The 27,675-nt window shown below is 41.0% G+C and overlaps 5 protein-coding genes across 6 annotated transcripts; 2 read left to right on the top strand and 3 right to left on the bottom strand.

Moving 5' to 3' along the window:
* Positions 1–3,025: 3,025 nt before the first annotated feature.
* Positions 3,026–7,873, bottom strand: LOC135492251 (syntaxin-7-like). The gene is made up of 9 exons (XM_064778596.1): positions 7,747–7,873; positions 7,205–7,306; positions 6,823–6,952; positions 6,402–6,489; positions 5,899–5,973; positions 5,595–5,678; positions 5,199–5,400; positions 4,782–4,864; positions 3,026–4,481 (listed from the first exon to the last, which is right to left on the bottom strand). The coding sequence occupies exons 2-9, from the start codon at positions 7,284–7,286 to the stop codon at positions 4,374–4,376; spliced, it is 852 nt and encodes a 283-aa protein (XP_064634666.1). The 5' UTR covers positions 7,287–7,306; positions 7,747–7,873; the 3' UTR covers positions 3,026–4,373.
* Positions 7,874–8,549: 676 nt separating this feature from the next.
* LOC135492212 (3-ketoacyl-CoA thiolase, mitochondrial-like) lies at positions 8,550–13,330 on the top strand. The gene is made up of 8 exons (XM_064778504.1): positions 8,550–8,596; positions 9,186–9,352; positions 9,894–10,022; positions 10,844–11,168; positions 11,385–11,500; positions 11,658–11,858; positions 12,206–12,360; positions 12,788–13,330. The coding sequence occupies exons 1-8, from the start codon at positions 8,575–8,577 to the stop codon at positions 12,867–12,869; spliced, it is 1,197 nt and encodes a 398-aa protein (XP_064634574.1). The 5' UTR covers positions 8,550–8,574; the 3' UTR covers positions 12,870–13,330.
* Positions 13,331–13,744: 414 nt separating this feature from the next.
* LOC135492211 (prenylcysteine oxidase 1-like) lies at positions 13,745–17,907 on the bottom strand. Its single transcript, XM_064778503.1, has 6 exons — positions 17,840–17,907; positions 17,666–17,798; positions 17,079–17,285; positions 16,448–16,625; positions 16,055–16,263; positions 13,745–15,737 (listed from the first exon to the last, which is right to left on the bottom strand). The coding sequence occupies exons 2-6, from the start codon at positions 17,796–17,798 to the stop codon at positions 14,956–14,958; spliced, it is 1,509 nt and encodes a 502-aa protein (XP_064634573.1). The 5' UTR covers positions 17,840–17,907; the 3' UTR covers positions 13,745–14,955.
* LOC135492214 (uncharacterized) lies at positions 17,897–20,332 on the top strand. The gene is made up of 5 exons (XM_064778505.1): positions 17,897–18,117; positions 18,484–18,609; positions 19,029–19,160; positions 19,547–19,616; positions 19,934–20,332. The coding sequence occupies exons 1-5, from the start codon at positions 17,932–17,934 to the stop codon at positions 20,137–20,139; spliced, it is 720 nt and encodes a 239-aa protein (XP_064634575.1). The 5' UTR covers positions 17,897–17,931; the 3' UTR covers positions 20,140–20,332.
* A 747-nt stretch (positions 20,333–21,079) lies between these two features.
* On the bottom strand, positions 21,080–24,466 carry LOC135492259 (isochorismatase domain-containing protein 2-like). 2 transcript variants are annotated; one of them, XM_064778607.1, is made up of 4 exons: positions 24,271–24,466; positions 23,627–23,740; positions 23,040–23,172; positions 21,080–22,125 (listed from the first exon to the last, which is right to left on the bottom strand). In XM_064778607.1, the coding sequence occupies exons 1-4, from the start codon at positions 24,452–24,454 to the stop codon at positions 21,942–21,944; spliced, it is 615 nt and encodes a 204-aa protein (XP_064634677.1). In that variant the 5' UTR covers positions 24,455–24,466; the 3' UTR covers positions 21,080–21,941. The 2 variants fall into 2 exon arrangements, with proteins under 2 accessions (XP_064634677.1, XP_064634678.1); XM_064778608.1 differs by lacking the exon at positions 23,040–23,172 and adding an exon at positions 22,756–22,888.
* Positions 24,467–27,675: the final 3,209 nt, after the last annotated feature.

Raw genomic sequence — 27,675 nt, 5'->3', positions numbered from 1 at the left:
AATGGTCATGTCCAGACCACCTTTCTAATGTCATCTTCCCTTTTTGGCAATTAGGGATATATTTGTATGATAAGAAAGACAAATTCACAGCAACACAACTCAAAAGAAGAATCCCCTCCCCTCAAACAACAGCAACCACACGAGCGCCTGATCGGATTACCTAAATAGATTCAAAAGCACTTGTAGGCATCCAGACTTTCTCAGCAGCATTTGACCTTGGCCTGCAACAAATAAGATAAAGACGTGTATGAAAGATTATTATTCTGTGACATCATTTACTCCAATGAAACCTAACTAATGAGTAGGTTTAAAGTTTGATCGACGGGGCAGCTAAAGATACGTAAGCTACAAGGTGGAGTAAGATCCATGTATCAGCAGTCTATACTTTTGATGGTATCATCAGTGGATCATAACAGAATGACAGTCAGTGCAGCTTTTCTTTGGTGCAGGATGATGTCACAACTCTTTGAATTGAGACAGGACAAGGAATATGACTGAGTAGTGCAAGGAAACACCATACAGTGTATGCTGGACTTAATCTCAGTCATGAAAATGTCCACCCAAAGATTGCTATCAAATATGCCATACAAGGCCTACTCTGCAATTGACAGAACCAATTACTGATCATAACACTCACCATTATTGGCCACAAGACAGAGCGCACAGTATGTGGCGGTCTGCTGTAACTTCTTCCTCCCATAATGATTAGAGAGACAACTATGCAGGAACATAAATGTCTCCCTCGTATTCATCAACTTCTGGGAGAAAACTGAAACAAGAGACAAAACATGTTAGATCCAGTATGAAATAGAAAAAGGGATCTATGATCATGATGAAGACAACATCATAACAACCATCTGTCCTCACCGCACATGACTTCATATTGCGAACATTGATCTGCCTCGAATGGCTTTTCGTCATGATTGCTCAGAAAGACAAAATCACAACCACATGCCCCCAGGGTGCAGTCCAAAGAAAAATATGAAAAGGCAAGCTAAGTAGCCCATGACAATGGATCAATGGAGACTGAATCATACTCAAAGTTAATGGTACTTACCATTCCCTTCCACAGCACAACCTATGGTGTATATTGCTGTTTCTTTGACTTCTGTGTAACCTGTCGATGTGGCCAAGTTGAAGATGAATTGAAGACCACCACATTCTCTCAGATAGTCTTTGGATCCACCTGAAATTAGAACACAGTATAATATTGATTCTTAAAAATGGGAGATATAATCACGGTAGTCCAGGAGCCATTTATCTGCATAAAATCACAGAACCTTTGATGGGTATTTCTGAAAAGGGTACCCCAAGTTTCTATCATGAGATTGAGACGTCAGCTGGACCCCTGATTATGAAGATTACAAACACAATTATCAATAAGATTTGTTTTTATTATTTCTCATACCTTGGTTGATGCATACAGAAGAGATAGTTTTAAGAGCTTGCTTCAAGGCTGACGGACAATCCAGCTGACATTTCAGACATTCTAACAGAAGGTTCAGATCAGCCCTTGTCTCTGAAAATAAAATAAATGGACAATAATGAATAAGAATAAGACTATTATTAGTAATATAAACAGATTAAAGACTCGAGGAATTCATCTTTGCTCTGATGAATGAATGAGACACTAGCAGCTTTTGCTGGAGGCCCTGCCTATAGATAATAATGGAACTTGAATGAAAGAATAGACAAGACAAGGGACAAAGTCACAACCAGCTGTTCACCACATCCCTGATTTGCATCATTCTCCTCCTACCATTGATTCCACTCTTGCTCTTCTCCATGAAGATGACAAGTTGTTATTCTGTTTTATTCGGATTCCAATTGGATCAGCAGCTGATCAGTTGAAAATCCTGACAGTGTCCTTGGCCAACTCAGGCAACTGAATAAAAAAGAGTACGAGTTACTCAGCTTACTGTCTCTCTCTATCTCCAGATCTCTGGCTACCGGACAGAGCACATCATCAATCATTAGGCCTATGTCATGATATTGAAAATAATTCATTGACAACTGATGTGTTTGATGTCAGGCAGTGTGATACCAGGGCCGTATTTAGGATGCGGGGTCGGGGAGGGGAGGGGCAACTCGGTCTCATGAACTGCCTCCACAAGCACAGACATCGCTAAAAAGCATGTTTTTCATTCATATTTGGGCCCTTTAGACATTAGTCTATAGAGACAATGAATGTGTTCTGCAATCTCTACCGATCTGCGGGCGTTGCCTTCAAGGAGACCGCCGACAAATCGGTATGTGCAGTGCCAGTGGCCGTGGGCGTGGTTGATGTTGACAAGGATCTTGATGGTATTGGTATGCCTAAAAGGAAGAGAGCAAATACCGGAGTTTATTCCAATTTTATTCGTCAAAACCTATTTCATATTGTTCTCCCATATCTCAATACATAACTCAACACGACTAACTACTTTTTTGGTCAATAATTCCGAAGAATTTCCGTGAAATCATTGCGAGAACTGGGAGCAAAATTCGTAAAATCGAAGCAGACGAATTTTTTTAATTCTTCATCAATTTTATAGACTGATTCCACATTGGCCGTGGTTAAGGCCGAAGACGGTCCTCAAAATGAGGCTCACCAAAGAAAAAGTTTCCATCACTTGGGACGGAGATTTGAGGAAAATAGAGGTTATTAGGGAAATTAGTTAAACTTTTGAGCAGTAAGTATGCAATAAGCGGACACTTCTGGAGCACATCTTATGCCAGACAATGAACCCACTACGCCCTGTAACACATGACAGCCAATGCAGTTCGGCCATCCTTCTCCACAGATCTAAGGAGCGCTAGCCCCCACTTCGATGCCACTTAAACCGAGCCTGGATGAGGATCAAGGCCCTGGAGAGATGCCTCGTCTCAGCATCCCACTTCTCCGATTCAAGAAGCTAACATCATGGATGAATCAGGCCAAGAGAGAGGACAAATGGTGCCTTTTACTGGCAGGAAACCTCATTCCGTAAATTCTAAAATGGACCATCTGATTAAAAGGAAAGACACAAACAACACTTGATTTGACATCTTATATACAATTTATATTACTTATTTTAAGCTTTAATATTACATCAAACAATATGCACAAACAAATAAATGTGCAAATTCACAATGAGGGGGTGTGGGCTTTCGATAATCCATGTATATGGTGCAGAGAGTCACATACCACCTATTCAGGGGCCGTGCAACTTTTCATCAGTGCCCAAGTGTAGGTTGTGATGTAAATGCGGTCACATGGGAAAACCCAACAGGGCCAGCTAACAGAGCCAGCAAAATGACATCATGACGCAAGCACAAGGATGAAATGGACCTGGCAAAAAGTGATATTTAATCAAGTTTGTTGTTTTTCTGGTGTAAAAACCAACTTCCAGATGAACCCCTAAAAAGATACGTGACTCAGTGCACCTACCAGCGGATTCGATTGGACATCATACCAATTTCGACAAGTAGCTCCCGTGGTGCATCAGTAACAATTCCGCATTGGGTCCCATAATGCAACTCTAAGTATCCTTCCCCATTGATTGTCACATCCCTCATAGATATGTAACCAAATGTTAACCCCCCATCCCCGATACGGTTTCTTCCTCTTCTGCGTTCAGAAGTCCCCATTACTGTATTTTGCACATCATTGGTTGCACATCTAAATTAAGTACATGTACACCATTGATTGATCGTTTCATTTCACATGAGTACATCGACATCCTTTCAATATTTACAAAATTGACTATCACACAATAAATTTCTCCCAATTTTGTCATCGACCATTGGACATATAACTCAATGATATTTCTGGCTCGGGAAGGTAAAACTTAATTTCCAGCTATCTTGGAGCCAAGCATGATACTCAAAGGCACATACCTCCACTATCATATTCAAAATTCATGTGTCAAGAAATCTCATATTTTCTCAAACACATACAACATAATATCACCTAGGCGATCAAATGCAAAGTATCTTTCCTTCAAAGTCACACAAAGATTCAGAAATATAACACCCTCTGAACTTCCCTTATAGCACATTACTTTCATATAAAATTTACAATAAATTATCTAACATTGGTAAGTAGATTATAGAACATTGTATAATTTAGACCAGAACTTGACAATAGGGGAGGCATTGCTGTCCTGTTTAGCTTCATGCCCCCCCCCCTCCAAATTTCAGGCTAATAGTGTCTGCAAAGCTAAAATTTGGCAAATTTTTAATTGGTGATAGACTGAACTTTGTGTCTGCTGCCAAAATTTACGGTGAATGCGTAAGAGTTGAAATGTTCACCTCTTCAAAGTTCACGTTGATAGTACACTTGAAACCACACTAATATTATACGGCTTAAGCAGACTGAGAAATCCTAATGTTTTTTCTCTCCAAATGTTCATTTATTTCTTCTTGTTTTTTTCCACTTCAACAACGATGATAATGATTACTATTGCCACAATGATGGCTAGGAATATACCACAGTAACATAATTTCTTCCTATATGAACTCTGAAAAAGAAAGAAGGAATGTTGTAAGATTAATCTCAGACATACAGACCAAGAAGCAAAGGGAAACAAGTAGGCACTGGGCCAAATCCAAGAAGGGGCTTCGTTTTTGACTTTGTGACATCACGCTGGGGGCCGAGTAAAAATTCTCTTTTTCGTACAAGAGCTACATTATAGGAACTGTTATAGGATTGTCAATCAAAATGCAAATTAAAAGTGTGCCAAAGTGGCAGTTTTTCGAAACCGCAAAATTGAATGGCTGCGAATATTTCTGGGTTGTGGCATTATTCTAAATATACTCACAGCGTATTTCGATGCTTGGTGAAGTTGTTGGTTGCCGGATTCCACGTTATCGTGAGCTCGTTCCACGTTGGCTTCTATGGAATCTGGAAAAAGACGGAAAAAAATTGGACACAAATTTAAGAGTTTGTTTCATAGTTTGATGTCAACAACAGTAGAGGTCATCATCTGACTTTCACTCCAACTCTGATCGACCCAGAAACCTTTCAGGAGAACTCAGCTATCCAATCAGAGCTACAACCTGAGCATTTCTGACCCATTTATACACCTGCGACTGCATGGAGTGAGGCATGTAGCGTGAAGGGACATGCCCAGACTCTCACATCCACATTGAGGATTGAACCAGGGACCCGATGACCGCTAGTCAGAGAAAGACTTGTCTGTATTAAATTTGATATTAGCGTCACATTTTGCTCTTACCTACGACTTCCCCTTGTTCATACACTAAAGCAGACAAGTCTTTGAATATCTCGTTAACGTTGAGGATATCGCCCTCTAATTGTCGTACTTGTTCTTCACGTTCTTGGATCACTGCCAAGTCTGTCTCGATTAAATCGTCTTGCAGCTGTAAATCTCCTCGTCGTTTTTCTTCGGCGATTAAGTTTACCTGGTCGTCGTCATCCTAGAAAAAGTGTCAGCAAATTTCACAGTTGACATTTTTGCAAGATTAAAGTTCAAGTTTACCAGCCAAATCACAAACATGAAATTGCCACAAAAATTACCCAGTTTACAACACTTCTTTAAAACTGAACAGTACTATCTGCTACCAACTATACCCTCATTAAGCATCTTGATTTGTTGGAGATAACAACCTACCTGCCAGCCAATTAGATCACTCGGTCCCTGGGGCGTGGCACGTTGCGATTGTAATGGTACGGCTTTGACTTTTTCTGCTACATCCTGTAAAAGGAACACAAGAAGTGACGATTTAGAAAAAACATTCGATAAAAGATACGTATAGTAAGTTCTTATATAGTGCTTTTCCAGGTTTTCCTCCTCAAAGCACTTTTGGGTTACCAAATTATCATCTCGCAAAGATGGATATCTTTGTTTACAAAATGACATTCTGACGTCACGAATAACTTGCGCTATTGAGTGGACTGAGGATTATCTCACTTACCCGTTGTAATCTACTGTACCTACTGACTGTCTCCTGGAAATCACCTTTTAGTTTTTCAACTTGTAATTTTAATTGCTGCAAATGAAATGGAAATAGTGTTGAAAATAATCAGAACAGAGACCAAGAGCAACGAGATATCAAGACATCAGGACAACTCGGCAAGATATTGTCTAAAGAGCCAATAGTGAGAAAACGCAGAAGAAGAATATTGAGATAATGAACGCTCAACTATGGCGTATTCCATATACAGTGGAACCTCTCTTAGAAGACACCTCTCTATTAAGAACAACCTCTCTAATAAGGACACTGGTTTTAGTCCCAAACCTGTCGTTTTCATTCAAGTTGACCTCTGTAATCAGGACACCTCTCTAATGAGAACAGCGTATGTCATCCCAAGGGTGTCCTTAATAGGGTGGTTTTACTGTATACAGTATATTCGTTAACGTTGGCCCAAAAACTAAACAAAAAATCAATTCCCGACAACTAATCATGATTATGCTTACTTTGTCTGGCACTTTGATCTTAGCTAACTGTTTGAAGACCTTAGTTGTATCTGCTACTAATAAGTTTGTCTTCTGTTCGGTGTCGTGACTGAAAGTGAATAGAAAGAAAAAAATTTCATGGTCCATTCGTGAATATTTTAACCACATTGCTTTGGGCTCTGGAGCACAAACTACTGGTCGGATTTCTCGGAACTTTGTTTTACATTGATCTTAGCTTCACAACCAAACAGGAATTTTGGAGTTCACCATTGTCACAGCAGAAATCTAAATATTTCTTCAGGTAGTCAAATGGTCAATGGGGGGACAGGGTCCCCTGGATGGGTCATATTTTGTCTGGATATTTCTTATTCTTACTTGGCACACGAGTGGATCAACACAAATAAAGCAAACCTAAACAAGAAGTATTGGCAGATGAACCTACATTTTGTGTCTCAAGTCAGTGCTGTCGTTCCGTGTGCCGATCTGCCTCAGTATACGCTCCAGAGCAGTAGCATTGCTGTTAATCTGGAACACTTTATTACTAACGTCTTCTAACGACTTCTGGAAGTTGGCTGTGTCAGAAAGGAAAGTGAAATTGAAAGCAACTGCAATGCATACAATCAGACTATCTGTAATTCAGAACACCTTAAAATTTTCCATGCAACAGAATGTACCAATCAACAGTCACAGCCTTTGCTACTCTGGGCCATGGAAAACTCCGAAGAAATTTCCTTACATAGATTACAGGATTTACGGTCATTTAGGCCACACAGTATGAGTAACAGTTTTTACAAATGATTGATTAAAATACAAACAAAGTTTACCTTGTCCTCCTTGGTTGTAACCATAATCATCAGGGTCATCCCTGTACTCTCGTACAGTGCCGTACCCGGACCCACGACTCATTCTTACGAGGAACTAAATACCTGCAAATTTAAGGGATGCTTGTTAATGTTAGCTAATGCTGGTTAGCTAATGCTTGTTAGGTTTTTACAGTCACTGATGCCAGACAATGTCTCTCGATCCATTGTTTGGCCTCTTTTACTGTGAAGATCTATTGTAAAGATAAGATGGTTTGTTTAATTGCCGACCCTCGTCCCTAGGCCTAGGTAGGGCTTGGTGGTACCGGCATATCTGGCAAAGGGCTTATGCACAGGGTATGTGCGTACTCAAACCTCGGATGTGGCACCAGCATGTTATCACTGTCAGTGAAAACTGGTCATGATCATGGTCATGGTCATGGACCGGACTCTCGACTTTTGAAGTTTTTTGAAGAAAATCAAACGAAGATTTTAAGTCTTCTCATCCATCCTTCTCAGCATGGGTAATCTCTCCAACAAATAATCTCGACAAAATCAAAACGCACCTGGTTGGGATGATACCTGAGCTTACATATGCCCACAAATATCTTCAGTATGGTCCTTTTACTGCGTCAGTTTCCAAAATTATGTGTGGAAAAACAGATTTAGATCATTTGGCATCCGCCATGTTGATCGATCACATGACCCAGTCACTCAACAAATGCAAACTAGGAAGAAAAGTTTCATAAATTACTCTAAAAGCACACTTATATTATAATTATTGAGAAAAACTACATTAAGTTATAATAAATTAAGTCATCAGATATTAAAAAGCCAAAAAATGTTGTTCTCTTTTCTTACTCGAGTGTATTTCCTATAACTTTATAAGAAGAAATGTGGTCGTAGGCGTAGGAATATTTTGAAAAATCCCGTTTTATGCCTATAGTTAAGATATCTGTTTCGTGTATCTCACTTTCATGACAAAGAAGTTGATATCATACTTCTTAATATTTAGTATAATCCTAGGAATCTTCCCTTCTTAGTTAATTAAGAAACTTTTAGTTTAAAAGTAGTTTTAGCAGTCGACCAAAATGGCAGGTTCTATTCTACAGACCAAAGACTTTACAGACCTCATTTTTTGGCTCTCACTTTTTTATTAGTGGAGATTTTCATAAAATCTAAAGTGACATTAAACCAAAAACGGTTTTCGCATATGCTCAGAAAGAAATTTTTGAAAAGAATTAAATTTTAGTACCTTGATTTTGAAGAAATAAAAGTCTGTAATTCTCAGAATTCTAAATAAGAAAAACAGACCAATGGGAGTACGAGGTCTGTAAAGTCTTTGGTCTGTAGAATAGACCCTGCCGATCAAAATCACGTGATTGGAAAACAAAATGGCGCTATCCTTTACAAGAGGTATTTTCATCAAAATCCGATATTTTACCCAATTTAACATCGTATTTTGCTGTTAAAAAGTAATTGGAGTATTGGGCCTTGTGACTTTTCCTGTTTTCATTTCAGTTTGAGTGTCGTCATTCAGACACATCTTCAAAATCATGATTTATGACCCCTGCAAAGTGAAAATGTACAGTGTGCCCTCAAAAAAAACAACTACTCTGAGACAAACCATCTTTAAAATATGAGAAGGAGATCTCTTTCAAAGAAAACACTGCATTGGTATTGCGCACTTACCTAGAGGCCCTCACACCAGGCGGACAACAAACAAGCAGCAAACAAAAGACCTCATGGTCACAGACCACACGTACTTTTGTTCATTTAATCATTCATTGTGCCTATATTTAGGTTTGTTTGGGCAAGCAGTGGCTTCAATCTGGCTCCAATATACACCATATAGTACTTGAAAAAGTATCTTCCACAAAATTTTACCTTGAATCAATACATTTGAACATACCAACCACCTGACATGCCAGAACTTCATCTTTCAATTCAAAGCTAGCCTGCACCTATACAGAGTAACATGGTTTGGTGTTTCTTCTTCTTCCAGCTATCTACATTGTTGCCGCCAAGCGTACCCCATTTGGTACATTTGGTGGCAAGCTGAAAGGCCACACAGGGACAGATCTCGCTGAGATAGCTGCCAAGGCGGCATTGATTGCTGGCAATGTCAAACCGGAGATTGTCAATACTGTCATTATGGGCAATGTCATTCAGGTAATCAAACTGCATGTTTCATTCTTTCTGATTTTCTGCTCCTCCATTTACTAGTTTTAAGTTATACAGAAGCGTCGTGGCATGAGTCAGAATTGGAAGAACTTGTTGGCCAATGTACCCTTTGAAGATGTGAATAAACTAATCATTCCATCTGGAATGCTTTAAGGTTATCTTTCTGCATCTTCATTGAAAAACATTGTGCCTGTTTTTTAAGACTGATATTTACAATAACTTGCTGGCCAATGTACATGTGTTTGAGGGCTGACTTAGATTTAGACAAACTTGCTGCCCAATGTACTACCATTTGAACATGTGGACTGAGGTAAGAGGTCCCATATTAAAGATGTGAACAATTTTCTAACATGTCCAAATCAGTCTGTTCATCAATACTACGAATGTAGTTCTTGCCTATTAGCCCCCCCCCCCCATCTCAAGACTGGCCATATGGAGGAAATCATCAAAGTTTGTCATAAACAAGAGTGATTGGCCAGCAAACTTAAAGACCATCTCCAAATTTCTTCTATCTCAATCTCTCCTCCAGTCATCCACCGACGCTGCGTACATAGCCCGCCACGTTGGCCTGCGATGTGGTATCCCAGTTGCTGTCCCCGCATTGACTGTCAATCGACTTTGTGGATCAGGTTTTCAATCAATCATCAACGGCGCTCAGGTAGGGTGGCGTACATCTAAGTTCCCTCGAATGCCAACTGCCAGCAATTTCTGGCCTTATGGGACCTTCCTTAGCGGACACCTCTCTATTGAGGATACCCTCTCTATTAAAGACACTGCATTCAGTCCCAAACTTGCCACTTCCATTGCAATTGACCTCTGTAATCAGGACAACTCTCAATCAAGGACAGCATTTGGCATTAGATGGTTTGAAACAATATCGCGGGTGCATGCCTCTGGACTGAGGCAGTAGGCCTGAACTTCGATGAGTCTTGTGGATCCAAAGAAATAAAGCCAATTTGATCTAAGCTGCTGTAGCCATTTCCAGTGTGAGCCTCGGAGCTTACAGCAATCAATCATCAACGGCGCTCAGGTAGGGTGGCGTACATCTAAGTTCCCTCGAATGCCAACTGCCAGCAATTTCTGGCCTTATGGGACCTTCCTTAGCGGACACCTCTCTATTGAGGATACCCTCTCTATTAAAGACACTTCATTCAGTCCCAAACTTGCCACTTCCATTGCAATTGACCTCTGTAATCAGGACAACTCTCAATCAAGGACAGCATTTGGCATTAGATGGTTTGAAACAATATCGCGAGTGCATGCCTCTGGACTGAGGCAGTAGGCCTGAACTTCGATGAGTCTTGTGGATCCAAAGAAATAAAGCCAATTTGATCTAAGCTGCTGTAGCCATTTCCAGTGTGAGCCTCGGAGCTTACAGCTGAGGATCGCAAACAAACAAACACGTAACAAAACTTGCTGAAAAAGCACTTTATTTGAGCTTGAGTGTTCAAGTTTTCTATCCATCTATCTGCATTTCAGGAACTTATGTTAGGGGAGGCTGAAGTGGCCTTATGCGGTGGGGCAGAAAATATGACTCAGGCTCCTTATGCCCTGCGAGATTCAAGGTTCGGAATCAAACTTGGTACAGATCCCAAACTTGAGGACACCCTCTGGGCGGGTCTCATCGACCAACACACAAAACTTCCCATGGGTATCACAGCCGAAAATCTCGCTGAGAAGTATGAGTTGACGAGAGAAATGTGCGATGCTTATGCCGTGAAGACGCAGACCCGATGGGGAAACGCCAATGAGAAAGGTTATTTCAAGGAGGAGCTGGCACCAGTCACATTAAAATCTAAGAAAGGTCAGTATGGTTGATTTGATCAGATCGTCTCTTTTGTGCAAGGGAATGCTGATAAAAGGACGAGATTTTTTCGAAGAAAAACATTTCAGACTTTTTGCCTTAGGTCGTTCATGTCATTGGCTTCCCTGCAAAAGAGTTACTGATAACAGAAACAAGTTACATTTGTAGATCTTATATGGCCTATTTCTCAAACTGTGATATTCTCTTTTAATCCAGGAGATGTATTATTTGAAGTTGACGAACACCCACGACCACAAACGACCATGGAAAGCCTTGCCAAACTTTCGCCAGTCTTTAAGAAGGGTGGAACTGTCAATGCTGCCAATGCATCAGTAAGTTAGAAGTTGCGTTATTTTGAGAACTTTCAGAAGTCTTTCCTGTTAACTCAGAAAAGACATAAGTCATGATATCAGTGGTCCCATGAAAAAGTTCCGTTGATCGGACACTTTCTAACGATGGGTCACACATATCAAAAGTCATCTCTTTCAGGGTATTTGTGATGGAGGATCAGCCGTCATCATCGCGACGGAAGAAGCATGTCAAAAACATGATCTGAAACCCCTCGCCCGACTTGTAGGTTACGGCGTCGCCGGTTGTGATCCTACAATCATGGGCATCGGCCCGGCGCCCGCTATCAGGAAGATGCTAGCAGCTACTGGAGCAACTTTAGAGAATATGGATCTTGTCGAGGTAGGCAATAAGATTTCATCGTCCAGCGCACGGGCCTACTTCCTTGGCCAGCATGTCATATTACATATGTGTGAGTAATTTGCCGATGTTGTCTGGTTACTTGAACTCTCGACTAACTGTCAAGAGGTTCCGGGGTTGTTCCAACCATTGACGTGAAACTGCAGACAGGTCTCTTTGTCAAACTCACCTCTCTGCACCCAGGTGTATAAATGGGTGCCGGTCAGAAGAGCTCAGGTTGTAGCACTGATTGAGTAGCTCTTCTGTGGTCTACTGAAAGGTTCCAGGACAGACCGGGGTTAAAGTGTCAAGTCGGACGATAACTTTATTTAAATTTTTTGTCCCTTTAGGTCAATGAAGCTTTTGCCCCTCAATACCTAGCTGTTGAAAAGGAGCTTGGACTCAACCCAGAGATTACCAATGTAAACGGCGGGGGCATTGCTCTTGGTCACCCATTAGGAGCCTCAGGGAATAGGATTACAGCACATTTAGTCCATGAACTCAGGTATGATCTCACTAGAAAGTAAACATTTAAAGTGTTATCAATATCATATGTCAAATTCTCTGTAACAATAGGGGTAACTATATTCTTGTCATTGACCACTGGGATGGCCCCTTCCCATTTCAATTCAGAATATAATTCCAGTAAAGCCTCTCTATAAAGGACATCCTCTGGACTGACAAGTACTAATAGAGAGGTGTCCTGATTAGAGATGTCAAATTGCATGGAACAACCAACTTGGTTCTAAAACTTGGAGAGTAGTCCGTGAAGTGAGATTCCACAGCAGTCTCTGTCCAACCACATAGTGGGTAGGCAGGAGACTTGCTATTGCTTGGAAATTGTCCACCAATTTTCCTGCCCGTCCCAGGTGTCTTATGCTTATTCAAGGTCATTCTTTTTCTCAAAATATCACCTTTTTTTATTTTTCCAGGCGGCGAGGTGGAAAGCGTGCAATTGGTTCAGCTTGCATCGGTGGAGGACAAGGCATATCAGTCATGTTGGAAAATGTTTAAATCGGGACAACGTAGGGAATCGTGAGACTGGTTGATGAGGTGGTCCTACAGGATCTGTTAAAAGACCTGAAGTGAATTACTGTAGACTGGGAAAATTACCAACCGTTCTAGTTTAACAATGTTAGAGGCGTGAGACCTTAAAACATGCAAAATGGCAGCCCTTATGAATGCAATGACCAATTAGGATTGGTAGCTAACGTGGAGTTCAATCTACCGTGAAATGGAAATGAGCTAATTTGCCAACTCTTTGATTGATTGGTCAATTACGCACAGTAATGCGCCCGACCAATATTGGTAGATGATAATGATGATGATGAGGATGACGATTGCAGATGTGTTCTAATGTTCTAATTTAGTTCCATTATGATCAACTTCATTTGTTGATTTTGCAAACTATTTATAATTTGAAGTTTAACAGATTATCTTTATCAAAATAAACAATGATGTAGATATGATATGTATGCATGGTTTGTCAATTTTATTTCATGGATGGAGAAGGCAAGTCAGACAAAGAGACTAGCTAGAGACTCGTGCCAACCGTGGAGTTTGAACCAGGGATCTCTTGACCACGATAGCCGAGTGTCTGAGCCACATGACCAAATCACCTGGTCTTATACCTGTAGATTGTGATATTCAAAACAAGGCGACAAAATGTTACTTGTGCTGTTTATCGCATGTGCCTGCAATAAGAATCGGTGATCGCTGCCAACTGCAATCCAGTTATACCAGAGTTTTGTCATCGAAGTGACAAGTGTTGCAGGTTGCAGCCAGATTTTGCTCATTTGTTGAGGGCTAAGACATCCTTGCTGGACATCATGGACTAGTGCCATCGATGGCACAAGTCTAGCAGGGTACTATAGTAAACAACAGACCTTTTCAATCAAATAATATCTTTTATTATGAACCATAAAATCATACAAAATGTACATGATTGCATGGCATTCGTACATAACATGATAATCATAAATTTACACCCAAAAATCATTCAATTGACACATTGGATCATCTATATGACACATATAACACATGAAAGGCAATTGAAAATTTATGTGCATTTGGCAGGACATATTCTAGCACTGTATTTTAAAGAAAAGTAGCGCAATAGGGAACTTGCTTCATACATGTTGATGTACACCAAGTCCATGTACAGGTCACCAACAGCTTCAATGTCACCAGTGATGTTAGATTGCAACACAGCATGATGCACTGTTGAATCAATGAGGATTAATCAATCAATCAGTCATGTCAAATGTCCCAGCATGAGGTGTCTTTGGTTTGGAGAAAGCATTATCGCCAGCAAAAACAGGATATTTGGGACATCATCATCATCATCATAATCATCATCATCAATAGCGGCTTCGTGGCCCTCCTGGGTCTTTGCCTCCTGTTAGTCGTCTCAAGTAAAACATATCTTTTTTGGGTGGAGTACGCATGCTAGTGCGGGTAAAGTGTCCAATTTGGCAAGACGGCCATGACTGAACCACCAGAAAATTTTATGAGAGATGAACTCAGGAAAGTCCATCAATATGGAAAATTGAATAAAGTTTGGACTAACCAAAGTGAAGAAATGCAAGTGAAAATTTTCTGCTAAGTTGACCAGTAGCATGGTATTGAGGAAAAATGGCACTTGATACAAACTATGGCTCTTAGTCTTGGATATACTTCTCTGCCAGTTTTATAATTATGGGGCAGCGGTAGCGAAGTGGAAGCGAGTTGGCCTCATGATCAGGAGGTCGTGGGTTCGACTCCCGGCCGAGTCACTGCTTAGTTCCCCTACTGGTCGAGTTCAAGTGAGCACCTTCTGGGGTTGCTCCTTGAAACCCCTGATTGATTTCTGTGGAGACCGGGGTAATAATATGATATCCCAAAGCGCTTTGAGCGAGAACTATAGTGTCACGGAATTGCGCTATATAAAAGACTCATTATTATTATCATTATAAACTCGGACAGAACCAATGGGTGAACCTGGAGGAACTTGAAACGCATTGACCACCCACACTCTACCAACCAGCCAGAGTGCGTGCCTTAACTACGTTGACCGTAATGTTCCCGAATATTGCATCGTAAATCTCATGCATACATGTTACTACAATTCATTTTTCTTCTTTTTTGGTACAATTTTCACCATAACACTCTCTGAATCAATCTTGTCCACCTTATTAAACCAGCGATTATACGCCAATAGTGCGACATTACGGCCACCAATGGCGCTCATTTCCATAGCTGAGGCGGCACGCTCTATTGCATTCAAATAATACAACTGATCATGGAGGACAAATGAAGGCATTTTTTCTGCAGACGCATAACTGGGATACGCCAACCAATCAGCTACGACTACTTGATCATGTGACTTGAATAGTTCATTTATCTGTTCCTCGGTCAACGGAATTTGAGAAAACGACTTCCAGACTTGATGACCCGTTTTAACATCATTTTCTGGGTTATAATCCACAGGGAAATTCTGAGCAAACGTGTTGAAAAAGACGCTAACGTTTGTAGTGGTTATCTCATTGACAATATCACTTTCGCTGAGTCCGAAAAAAGCTTTGCTCTGTGTTCCCTTAGCTAAGTTTGACACAGTCCGATGATACTGACTGCTAGCCTGAACAGGGTCCGGAAATCCGGAAAATTCTATCCGGCTGTTTTGATGTTGAGGAGCAGCGACAATTACGACATCATATACTTTTGTCACCCCATCTGTCGTCATTACTTGGTATTTTGGTTTGGCACCGGGAACTAACTTGACTTGAGCAACTTGGGACTGATTCGCATTGACGTTTGACACACCGAGGAGTTTCTGCGGAACGAGCTGGTTTCCTCCTGCGACGGCCCACAATCCCGGCTGAATTCCAGAGAGGGAGACACTACCTACAAAGCAATGTTCAACAGGCCTTAAAGTCAAGTTAAAAGCATATAACTTCTATGGATTAAAGGGTTACGTTGTTTGTAATTACTTGTGGTCCAGGAAAACAGAAATGCAATTATACACAATACCAAAGTGCAGTTATTATGCATACAAATTCGATGAAACTTGGTATTCATAGTATGTGTATACCTGTCTACACAATGGCATTGTTGAAGTTCATGTTCATTAACTTCCCTCGCATTAAAATGTTGCCTTCCAAGTTGTACCGTCCATTAAAAACTCATTTGGGGAAGGGGTTACAATAACTGCGTGCACTCACCAACAAATGCGTGAACGTCTGGCGTCTGCCCGTAATTATTCCTCAGCGCAACCATAACAACTTCATCAATGAAGCGTTTAGACATGCCCGCCTCCGTCAAGGCCTCTCGCACACTTTTCTGCGTCAGTTCAAAGAATGCAGGTGACATAGAATTTAAGAGTTTCTCGACTGTGGTAAAAGCATGTCCGGCTTCTTGGTGGTCGTAGATCCTGGAAAATAAAGCACAATGAATGCAAGCGACATAGAATTCAGGAGTTTCTCCACTGTTGTGAAAGCACGTCAGGCTTTTTGGTGGTCATTTGTAAGCAGGTCATAATGCCACCACGAGACAGGTCAGTCATCTGGTCATTGCCAAATATTTTAGCAAGAGGCAAGGGGTGTGATCTTTCTTACCTCTTGAACTGTGAAAGCAGGTTTTCTACCCAGTAATTCAGTTTGACGACACTCAAACCATATCGCCACAGCAACTTGCCAATGAAAACAACATCCCAGGAACTACCAGTGAAGATCATCTCTTTGCCATCAAAGAATCCTACGACTTGTCCAGATGCCTGTTTTCGATGCTCCAGACCTGAAATGAACAAACATGACAAAGATATTAAACTAAAATTGGTGAAATGTGACCCGTCACAGCAACCAGGCGCATGTCGCTCTGAGCTTGGCAAGTTGAGACGGACTGTTTGATCAATTCTCTATTGTCTGCCTTTTGTGAAATATGAGCACATCAATTTCTTCCATTATCTCCTGGTGTCACTTTGGCTCATCTTCTGTGCGACATGCGCCTGGTTTTGCTGTGACGGGTCACAAATGTTACGGATTCTCAACGAAGTTGGAACTAACTCTTATCAAATGCATCATCAATGCCTGTCAACTTTTTGGTTCTGGGGTCAGTTTTCAGATGTTCTCTCTACCCATTTGATGAAGAGAAGTATGAAGTAAACCTTGCCATGTCATCATTGTCATCAGCTTGCAGTTACACGACGCCAAACTGGTTTGAAATGCGGGCAAAAAATTATCCACTTACCGAGCATTTTTGTAAAGTTGACCATATACTGGTTCTTTGGATGAATGATTGATGCCCCAGCTTCATAGAACCGACCATCAACTTGCACCGCTTTAATCCGGCCACCAACGTGACCTGGCTCATAAACATCTATCTTTGCATTGTCGCCAAACAGCTGACGGAGGTGATAGGCACTTGACGTCCCTCCAATACCAGCACCAATAATGGCTTGAATACAAAAGGAAAAATATCGCGATGTTTTTGACATTGCAAATAGGGATGGTTAATACATGTTTCCCAGGCAGGACGACCTGGGTGAGGCCGACCGCATGACGATTGACAGACGGCGTCAATTGGTGTTAGAAAACGACAGTAGATAGATTAGATAATATAACCACAGTTAAAATATATGCATACCCCTTTAATTCAAGTCCTGAACATATGCATGTATGAATGAAGAGTAGAAATCTTAAGAAGACACAAAATCTTTCAATGCTAGTGTCCTAATCGTGCATGCATGCTAATCAGCCTAATGTACAGGAAAATGTACACACGACACAGACTAACTGCTCCAGCGACCATCTACGAACATTGTGTTGAATTCTCACCTATGTTAGGTAGATCAGCGTCTGACGAAGCATTCTGGTTACTTTTTGGAACTGTACCGGTTGTGAAAAGTGCCAAATTTGCCAATCCGAAACCGAAACCAAGGACGCCTTTCCAAATCATGGAGGCTGACATCTTGAAATGAAAACGAGGCGAACCCGGAAGTAAATGTCAACCTGGCTTCTCGAAAAAGTTTGTGTACGTTATTGTGTACACACAACGTACATTTCGGCCTCTGCATGCGTGATTGAAAATTAGTACTGTAAGAATGTTCCGTTCAACGAAAATAGTTGGACAAAACGTGCTCCGATTTTGTAAACATTTACCCCAAAATAAACATTTCAGTCGTGTTTCAAGTGGATTGAAACATGTCAAAACACTTCTTGTACCCAGCGGTTTGCTTCTTTGTGCTCAACCCCTCACACCGACTGATGACTTCAAGGGGAATGTTTTTGTAAGATTTCTGTAATTTTCATGTACTGTATACTAGTGTAGTGTAGTGAAGTGCATGTGCCATGACATGCATGTATCATGTACACAGCCCATCATCAGTGTAATGTGTAACTTAGTATTTGACCATGAAGCCAAAAATGATAATGATAATGACCTCTTCCTACATCAGAAATCCTAGGGCCTTTTCAACAAAGACGAACTAGGGGAGGGCCCAATCAAAATAATTGCGCACACTAAGAACATGTCAGAAGGCAGCTGTGACCCTTTCTTCCAGGTGAAATGCATGATTGGTCAGAGCCCAGACAAACTTCTACGAAAAGGTCCATGGGACTTCCAAAGTTAATTCTATGTTATTTACTTTTTTCAGTCTAAACCATGTTTGACCCACAAAAGTCTCATCCAGAACGCTACTGCCTTGACTGTTGATGCTGTGTCTTCACTTCTCAACCAAACTGTGATAGCTCTTATTGATACTGAGAAGGAATATCAACAGGTACCAGTAATGCCACATCTTAAAGTCTTAATTGCCACTAACAGGCCTCTTAATTAGTGAATTACATCATTTGGGAAACCCCCCCCCCCCCCCCCCCCCCGCTTTCCTCAGTCAATTTGGGCTTATTTTACCGTGATTCCATTCTGTTGTGCCAAACAGGTTCTTTTGCTCCAAAAATGTGTCTGTTTTTGGCATAATCATTGGACTAACCTCCAGAAAAATACAAGGTGCAAAGAGCCATGGTTTTACGTCTTACTCAAGGAAGAGCCAGCAATATTCGTTCCTTGAAAGCCACGTCGGTACGTCCAGAAATACAATCCTGGGTTGTCCCCGGGATCAACATAGGGCCGTAGTGTGTCGTGTGGTAGTGAGCAGAAGCAGATAAGGCTCACTTCACATCACACTTCTTCTATTTTCAGGCATTGACGTCCCTGATTGCCCTCACCGAGTACAGCCTGACCGTCCTTGATAATGAACGACTGCAGGATCAGGTGTGGGAGAGAATGATCGAAGTTAGGGGCGTAGTCAATGAAAAGAAAAAGGAAAAGGGTGTAAGTGAAATATTATGAACGGAGAATTTAAGCCTGGCAGCCGGATAGTTCACAATAATTTGGTAACAAATGTGTAGGTTCTAAGGCACAGTTGCTCACCAGTTATTGACCAAGTCGGAGTCACAAGGTCAGTCAACCCAATTGGTGCCTAACCATAGTGGCATGTAAAAACCGCTCACCCTGCCTTGGAGAAGGATTAGTCCTTTGAGAATAACGCCTCAATATGCGGAGCGAATGCTGAGAAAAAGAATGCTTACTGATCCTTTTGACTAAGAAGCCCACCAGAAAAATTGGTGTGACAAGAAAATTATATAAAATGACTAAATAGAATTTGAATTATGGTGATACGTCTTCAAACCACACTTTAGAATGATGTTATTTTGCAGGACTTGAATATGATATTCGACTACACTGAGAAATTGATGATCACAGCCGCAGAAACAGCATTTATTAGTGGTGGGTACTTTTTCTTAGTTGAGGTTAGATCATACATGTCTCTATAAAGCCCCATAGAGGAATCTCATAGCCTAGTAGTTAACACTGCTGCCTAACCGTAGTGGCATGCGAAAACGTTCATCCTGCCTTGGAGGAGGAATACTCCCTGGACACCTCCAAGTGCAGAGCGAACGTCGAAGTAGCTTTAAAGCCCTGATTATTACAAAAAATTTTGATTGAACTCGAATTAAAAAATTTCTTATTGTGTAAATAGACACTGAATGTAAATGTCGTTTTAATGAGACATTCATGATTTGAATGTCCTCTTTGTTTTTCAGGTTCGGAGTATACATGTACAACTGCCAGCGAAAGACTCCTATCGGCCAAGTCACAGCTGGAGAAAATACGGAAAGCTACTGATGAAGTGGAGGCCAAGCTTAAGGAGGTCGAGGTGAAGAGCATCCATGTTATTTCCCAGCATAGCGAGGAGGACCAGGGCGAACCCAAGGAGAAGAAAGCAAAGACTGTGACACTTGAGTCATGAACAAAAACTGTTCCGAGTGTGATTTTGGTGAATTCTATTTTTCAAAAGACAGTGATTGTCTATAGAAAGGTCTTGTTTGCACTATGCAAGAATAGAAAAATTATTCTTCCGCCCTCTTACATAACAACTGGGTCACACCAACAAATTTTTACCTTTTTGACAAATAAACTAAGTTTTTACATGAAACGAAAAACTTCTTTCATTAGTTCATTTCCTTGTTCAATTGGGACTAGACAAGTTATTGTCAACAGTATGCAAAATGTCCTTGTTTGTTGTCCAAGAGACATCGGGTACGTCTTGTCCTGCATCTCCCTTCCTACCTGCAAGCTGATTTGTGATAAATCTCTTGATGGTGCAGCGAGTGGGTACCTGTTCAGGACACACAGTTTGCAACAAATCCACAGCTTCGCTGATCGACTGTAACCTTGCCAACAAGACCTACATAAAAAATGTTTAATGAAAACACACAGCCTAGTGACAGGACAGTGCCAAAATCACATTGTGGTTACTTTAAATGATGTTGGGCAGAACATTTTGCCGACATCATTTCTGCTCCTTTTTCTGATGTTGAGAACCTACCTCCGTATGAGCCCCAAAATGGATCAAGGCTTGCTGTGCCTCCTAACAAATTCAATTGGCCACTCAGCAATACCTGAAGAAATCCCAAGCCTGAACATCGAGGAGGTCATCCTTGGCGTAACGGATGACGATGAAGACCAGATCCAGGGCTTCAATTTTCAGCTTGTGTCCTCCACAAATATAACCCATTTACTGTGCGAACTGATTCGAGGACAAGCAGATAACTCCTTGTTTGAATATGAATTCATTGATGAGACAAGGACAACTTCCCTTCTTTAACTGATGATGCCAGTTTTCCGAACAACACGGAGGGACAATCTCGCAGACACAACCACAAATGAGACAATAATGCATTTTTTCAAAATACTAATTTATTACAGAAATGACTCCTAATAATAACAAACATAATAATTTACAACACAAATGGCACTTGATCATATTGGCTGAATGCCGGACTTTGATTATAATTGCCATTACCATGGTTACTGACCTCCCTAAAAGGTACATGAGTGACTAGCTGATTCATTGGGCAACCATGCTTTGGACTCTCGGATTCTGATTTGAAAACAATATCCAGTTCTGAAGATATCCTACACATGAAGGTTATCATTCCAGTTCCTCAAGTGATTTTAAGTACCAGTTCCTAAAAACATCAAAATGAAACATGAAAATGGTTTCTGTCTTCATCAGTATCAAGATTTGATCATAGGGAAATGATGTTTCAATCGAAAAATGAACTCATTCTACAGATCAACAATTACAAAATGTCAACATGCACAACGTTACTGTAAAAACAATCAGGAGCCATTGCAACCTTGAAGGGGCCAGCACCTTTTCCATAATGGACTATATCATTACAGAAACAGAGATGTCGTTGAGACGACTAGAATGGCTCTTGACCGATTTTACAGTAATATCATCACAATATGCACATCCTCCAAAATTATTAAGTCATTCTCCAGTTTAACAATTTATTAATATCAACATGCAGAGCATTGCTGTAAAATCTATTAGGAGCCACTGCAACATTGAACAATATGAGCTTCCATGTGTACTAGCTACGTCATTACAGACTACACTGTTACTTGCGAGGTAAGATAAACCTTGAAGGGGGCAGGGGATAGCATCAGCTTCATATGGACGATTCGTCATGAAGATGTGGCAGCAGTCAAAATTGGAACAGCTCCTGACCGATTTTACAGTAATATCATCAGTTTATCCTATCACAGTTCTGTAGCTCCAGTTATCATATGCGTCAATAGTCCACTGTCTGGTGCCTCATCCCAGATTAACTTCTGTATCTGTTTGAACTTTGGATGTTTGGCGTCTTGGCAGAGGTTGAGAAGCATCCCCTCGCTCGTTGTCAGGAAGGCTCCTGCATCCTTCATTCGCTGATACGCGAACATTCTGTAACAAAAATAGAGGTTCATTTGAATGTACAGTAGAACCTCTCTATTATGGACACCCTCTAGACTGACAAGTGCTGTCCTGAATAGAGAGGTGTCCTGATTAGAGGTGAAATTCAATGGAAACAACCACTTAGAGACCAAATCTAATATTCGCAATAGAGAGGTTGTCTTTAATAGAGACGTAATTGTCACTCAGACCATGCCAAAAGAAGTAAGATTCTTTTGACTGTCAGCCGTACACAAAGTTTATATCCAAGCTGTCCTTGGGGGGGAAGGAGAGTAAGGAAGTATTGAAATCTTTCAATATATTTTCTTCTGGAAGGAGGCCACTCTTGGCTATGTGTATATTCGTGCTGTCCTTGGAAGGAGGACGGAGAAAACAGACAGGGATTTAATGAAATGTTTTACTATATTTTCTTCTAGAGGTTGGGTCAGAATTGGCAACAGATGGAGCGAAAGGTTTGAAAATGGATGTGAAGAGATGAAAGGGTTTTTTTCTCACAGAAGACTGTTTTCCGACAAAAACGTCAATTTTTATTCATCTGGAGTTGATAGAGAGTAATATCAAGGAGGACAAAATACAAGGAAGGACTCGGGTATGGCTTCTACTGTCTTCAGAGCACCTCACCTATCGGGCATACTTCTAGAAGAGCAAGCGTCAACAATGACATGGACATCTTTCCCTTTCTCCAATAAACCAAGCGCTGTTTGTTGAACACAAGCCTGAGTTTCAATACCACAAATAATCACGGAATCAACCTCTAGAAAAAAACATAAAAATGTTTAACCACTATGAGGATGATGGGCAGTCCTTGGCCAAGCAAGTTTGACACAAGGCCCTGTAATATGTTCAGTATTCCACTTTGCCAAAGCCTGCCCACAGTCCTCCAAGATTTTTTCTTCAGCAGTTACCTGTCTATCATGCTTCTTGATGAGCACGCATCGACAATAACGTGTACATCAATTCCTTTTTCTAACATATCTAATGTGGTTTGTTGAATACACGCTTGTGTCTCTATGCCACATAATATAATGGACTGATAATCTGGAAAACAAGATTCACAGAAATATATGAAGAGAAGACTTACCGACCTGGTCAGTATCAAGTGAAAAGAGCCAGTTGACTTTTCCCAGAGCCTATTTTGTTGATGGGAGTTTTGTAAACTATTTCTGTGTTGGTTATATATACTTCACACAGTCAAACCTAACTTGCTGGTGGGTAAATACAACACATTTGAGTGAAACTTTCTTGTAGATTCATCAGAGCCCTGCGTGTTTATACTACAGTGGAACCTCCCTTAGCGGACACCTCTCTATTAAGGACAACCTCTCTATTAAGGACACCAGTTTTGGTCCCAAATTGGCAGTTTCCTTTCAATTTGACCTCTCTTATTAGGACACCTCTCTATTAGGGACAGCACTTGTCAGTCCCGAGCGTGTCCTTAATAGAGAGGTTCTTCTGTACTTTCATTAGCCTATAATGTACTTCTTTTTGATACCTTTATTGAGGTTCTTTAGATAATCTTCGACCTCGGGGATCAACATTGAAAACTTTGTCTTTGGAAACACAGGCAAACCAGTCACATCAAGCTCCTTGGCTGTTGGTCCAAGTCCTGGAATAGATATTAAATGATTTGGAACGAGTTTACAATCCCCGATCACACCCCAAAAAAAGGTCATCGGTTGACTAACCAAGCACCACTGTTCAATGGATCTATAGTTGAATGCGATCAAACTACGTCATTTCCGATCGGGGATTCTAAAGTTTAGCCAATGATTTATAATCATTCAAATGTCAATGAATTTGATGACGATTTTCAGCTAAGCTAGATCTACCGGCCAAAGGCAAAGGTAATTGTCTAAATTGATAGCTAATCTTTATAGTTTATCAACTAACTCAGACCTGCGGGGGTTAATTTGTCATGATTCAATCCTATCACAATCTATGAGGTCACTAGACTGATCAGTAAGCACATACTTTGTATTACATAACGAAAGCCAACATACAAAGAGACCATTTTCAACAGGTAACATAAACATGCATGCTACTATCATAACTATGTGTAAAATATGCACTGTACAAATGCACTATGACTATACATGCTATACGGTATACCAAGCAGTAGAAAGTAAAACGACTCACCTTTTGGATACTGTTCAGTGACAACTACGGGTATGTCAAGCGCTTTTGCGGCACCTAGCATACGGTTTGATACTTCCAGAATCTGGGGGAAGTACTTGATTGTTTTTCTGAATCCATCTTGCATATCACAGAGGAATAAAACAGACTTGTCCGCAAAAATCTTTCCAATTTTTCGTGAAGCCATTTTGGTACTTGAGGTAGCTGATACGAATTTCGTTTTGAAACTTGGCTGTGATTGGTCCAACGCCGCAACTTCTGTCCAATGACGTATGCGGAGACAAAAAGCTCTCGGAAGAGGTTGAATTTGAACCATGCGAAAAAATACAAACACACAAAAATAATGTGAAAAGCTATCAAAACCTGTTTTTTTGTAAGTCATTTTCCAACATACATCTTATCCATTGAAAAGAGAAGATTCTTAAATTGTACTTTCTTAATTAGGGTGTATTTTACACTGGTTTTATAGGTTCCGATAAAACATAAGAAAAATGCATGCAATTTTTACATGCATTTATTCTGGGGGGGGGTTATTCCATGAGAAAAACTACTCGTGCGATGTAGGAGGGGCAGGTCAGATTATAGTAGAAAGTAGAAGGACGTTCAACACAAGTAGCATAGTTATTAGTTGTAGCCTTGATTACGTGCAATCTGGTGCAAAGTGAAGCCAGTCAATCCAATCGCAATCAATTTCAAATTTATGCCGGTCAATCGAATCGCAACCAAGGACAAATATGAAATAGCAAATGAACCATTCATATCAATTACTTTTCTTTGTAGTTTCAGGGAACGCCATGCATGACATCAGACAAAATAGTACGCAGATTTCTGAAAGAAAATGACGTCTTGTGCGACAAACAAGGTTTGGAGCCAAGTAAAAATGGAGGCTGCAGACGTGACCGGTTTCAAGCCAGAACCTGCATTTATTTCACTTCCGTTGTATGGAGAGGATGAATACACAGCAATGTCTAACGATAATCCCGCCGAAAAACAAGCGAAGGAAAACATTGCGTTCGTAGAGGTCAGGAAAGAAGATATCGACATGATTGAAAAGGCAGCGGAAGTCTTGGATGCCCGGAGTAAGGCATTTCAACCGAGGATTGAATACTTGGTTATTAGTGACTCACCGTCGAGTTTGGTGAAAAATGCCAAGAACGCATTTGAGACAGCAATGAATAATGCGATACAGATTGGAGTCGAGAAAGAGGTCAGTGAGTGCAAAGTGAAAGCACGCACTCGGTTACAAAGTAAATTCTCATCTGATGACGGTGTTAAGACATTCGTAACAGTTAATAGTAACATGGGGGAGGCTTTTTATCCAGATATGAAGGAACGCCCAGTGAATGTCAGCTCTCATGAAATAGATAAAAATTTGCCTTCGACGCAAATTCAAAAGTTCTCCTTGGCAAGACCTGATGCCTCTGACATTGACCTTGGTTGTATACCATCTGCTGTCACTGCGCCATCTTGTGGTGTGTTACAAAACAAGATGCATTCATACTCCTCATTTGTGAATGATGAACCGTTAGACTTGACGAGTCCCGGGAAGAGCGCGCAGCCTTCTCAACGAAGCCTATCGACAAGTACAATTGCTTGTGACGTTCTGCAAGCCATGGTAGATTGCGCAGCAGATGATCTCGCCAAGGCTAAAAAGCCTGATGAATCCATCGCTGAGGGAAAGACAATTGAAATCCATCTGTATTCGGAGCCAAAGAGCGTGATTCAGCACCGGAATCGTTGCATCAAGAACAGTCATGTGGAACAGATTAAGGGACAAAGTAAAGAAGGGACTAAAGCGGGTAAGAATTGTCTACATCTTAAATGGTCAACAAAATACTGAGTCCCTTTCCCTTTTTAGATAAGCAGTGTCAGTATTAGAAGTGGGAGAGGAGAACAATTTCTAGGGGTGTACAACCTGGTATCTGCTGTGCCAATTGTGCTCATTGACTTTGTACTCATTTATTTTCAGGCAAAGATGGGTCGTTGACGAACATCCAGTGGTTGGGGAACATGACGAGTGATACATTGGTGAAAGGTCAACAAGGTCGTCGAATGTACATAACAGAGAAACAGATTCAGAAGGTAGCGTTTTTCTGCTGTTGTCCAGTGTGAAGGAGGGTCTGAGTAGATGTATTTTTACCCTATCCATGTGCTGGATCAGTTTGTCCATCTTAATATGTCTGAGTGCAATGCAGCTGGGACGATCCAAAAGTCAGTGTAACACGAATACTGCAACAATACCACAAGCGGACATGTAATAATAAGACATCCGTCAGCTCCAAAGAGCTCGCTGAGTCCACCAGTGTGTTTTGACAGGATGTCATGGCAGCAGGACTGGGACCACTATCCCACAGCAATCGAAACTCCTTCAAATTGAAGTGCAAGCCAATTTCAGGGGTTGGATTCTCTTCTCAGGAAAACAAACAGCAGACTCCCGCCCTTGAAATTGGCACTCACTTCGTTTTGAAGGCATTCTAATTGCTTTTGGATTTCTAGTCCTAGCCAAAATGGTGGTGCCTATGGTCAGTCCTTAAATCAGGTAACTTGTCTGCTTTCAGGTTCAGAAACAATGTGGCAGTACGGAGCGCCCGCCGTATTCCTACCTCCACCTGATTCAGATGGCAATCAACAGCAAACCGGACCGCCGCATGACGTTGAGAGAGATCTACGAGTGGATGGAAACGACTTTCCCTTATTTCAAACATTCGGCAAAACCAGGCTGGAAGGTAAAGGTTCATGAAATAATCACATTTCTTCTGCTTTCGTTCTTTGAGTGTTCGTGTTGTTGCATGCTGCTACAGTTGGGCATCAATTGGGTTATTTGCGTAAAGTCTATTTCAGAAGAAAATGGCACCCTGATTTTTGGTGACTTTGCCCCGAAAATGCAACATTTGAACAAAATGATGTATTTCGATGTTGCCCTAAACACTATAGAAGTAAAACCAAAATACTCATCAACATCAAGTTTCTTATTTTGGCACCTGACATTATCCCCAGTTTTTCGGTCTTATTATTTCAGAATTCTATTCGTCACAACCTATCCCTGTACGACATCTTCGTGCGCGAGACGTGTGTCCTCGACGGAGAAAAGAAAAAGAAGGCATCGTTTTGGACGCTGAAGGTTCCTGATGTATCCGAGGAGGATGATGCTGAGAATGCTGAAAATGAGCAAAAAGCTTCTGAGATCTCAATGAGTAAGTAAACAGTTTTATTCCAATTTTGCACTGATCTGATTCGGCATGTGCTTCTTCTAGACATATCTGTCACGCTTAGAGGGTGCCAGTGTGCCCTTTATTGAACATTTTAGGGGCATTTTAGTGCAGGTGAGAGCTGATCAAAGGAAAAGATTTTGAAAGGAAAGAATCCCTGGAACTAATCCTTGCTCTGTTGATCTCACTGTCAGTTTAT

Source organism: Lineus longissimus, chromosome 8 (assembly GCF_910592395.1).
Source record: "Lineus longissimus chromosome 8, tnLinLong1.2, whole genome shotgun sequence".
NCBI classification, from domain to species: domain Eukaryota; kingdom Metazoa; phylum Nemertea; class Pilidiophora; order Heteronemertea; family Lineidae; genus Lineus; species Lineus longissimus.
The sequence above is the reverse complement of the archived record's forward strand: the minus strand, read 5'-3'. Positions and strand labels throughout refer to the sequence as shown.

Excerpts from the sequence above, each read along its gene's own strand:
- LOC135492251 (XM_064778596.1), bottom strand. The coding sequence starts at position 7,286 with ATGAGTCGTGGGTCCGGGTACGGCACTGTACGAGAGTACAGGGATGAC. Across the intron at positions 5,679-5,898 it reads GGTACAGTAGATTACAACGG|GATGTAGCAGAAAAAGTCAA; the intron begins GTAAGTGAGATA and ends TTCCTTTTACAG. Across the intron at positions 4,865-5,198 it reads TGAACAAGGGGAAGTCGTAG|ATTCCATAGAAGCCAACGTG; the intron begins GTAAGAGCAAAA and ends GTCTTTTTCCAG.
- LOC135492259 (XM_064778607.1), bottom strand. The coding sequence starts at position 24,454 with ATGGCTTCACGAAAAATTGGAAAGATTTTTGCGGACAAGTCTGTTTTA. Across the intron at positions 23,741-24,270 it reads CACTGAACAGTATCCAAAAG|GACTTGGACCAACAGCCAAG; the intron begins GTGAGTCGTTTT and ends TATCTATTCCAG. Across the intron at positions 22,126-23,039 it reads TCAAGAAGCATGATAGACAG|AATGTTCGCGTATCAGCGAA; the intron begins GTAACTGCTGAA and ends TTTTTGTTACAG.
- LOC135492211 (XM_064778503.1), bottom strand. The coding sequence starts at position 17,798 with ATGTCAGCCTCCATGATTTGGAAAGGCGTCCTTGGTTTCGGTTTCGGA. Across the intron at positions 16,626-17,078 it reads CAACTTTACAAAAATGCTCG|GTCTGGAGCATCGAAAACAG; the intron begins GTAAGTGGATAA and ends TGTTCATTTCAG. Across the intron at positions 15,738-16,054 it reads AGACGTTCACGCATTTGTTG|GTAGTGTCTCCCTCTCTGGA; the intron begins GTGAGTGCACGC and ends ATTGCTTTGTAG.
- LOC135492214 (XM_064778505.1), top strand. The coding sequence starts at position 17,932 with ATGTTCCGTTCAACGAAAATAGTTGGACAAAACGTGCTCCGATTTTGT. Across the intron at positions 18,610-19,028 it reads CTGAGAAGGAATATCAACAG|GCATTGACGTCCCTGATTGC; the intron begins GTACCAGTAATG and ends TTCTATTTTCAG. Across the intron at positions 19,161-19,546 it reads AAAAGAAAAAGGAAAAGGGT|GACTTGAATATGATATTCGA; the intron begins GTAAGTGAAATA and ends GTTATTTTGCAG.
- LOC135492212 (XM_064778504.1), top strand. The coding sequence starts at position 8,575 with ATGGCGCTATCCTTTACAAGAG. Across the intron at positions 8,597-9,185 it reads GGCGCTATCCTTTACAAGAG|CTATCTACATTGTTGCCGCC; the intron begins GTATTTTCATCA and ends TTCTTCTTCCAG. Across the intron at positions 9,353-9,893 it reads TTATGGGCAATGTCATTCAG|TCATCCACCGACGCTGCGTA; the intron begins GTAATCAAACTG and ends TCTCTCCTCCAG.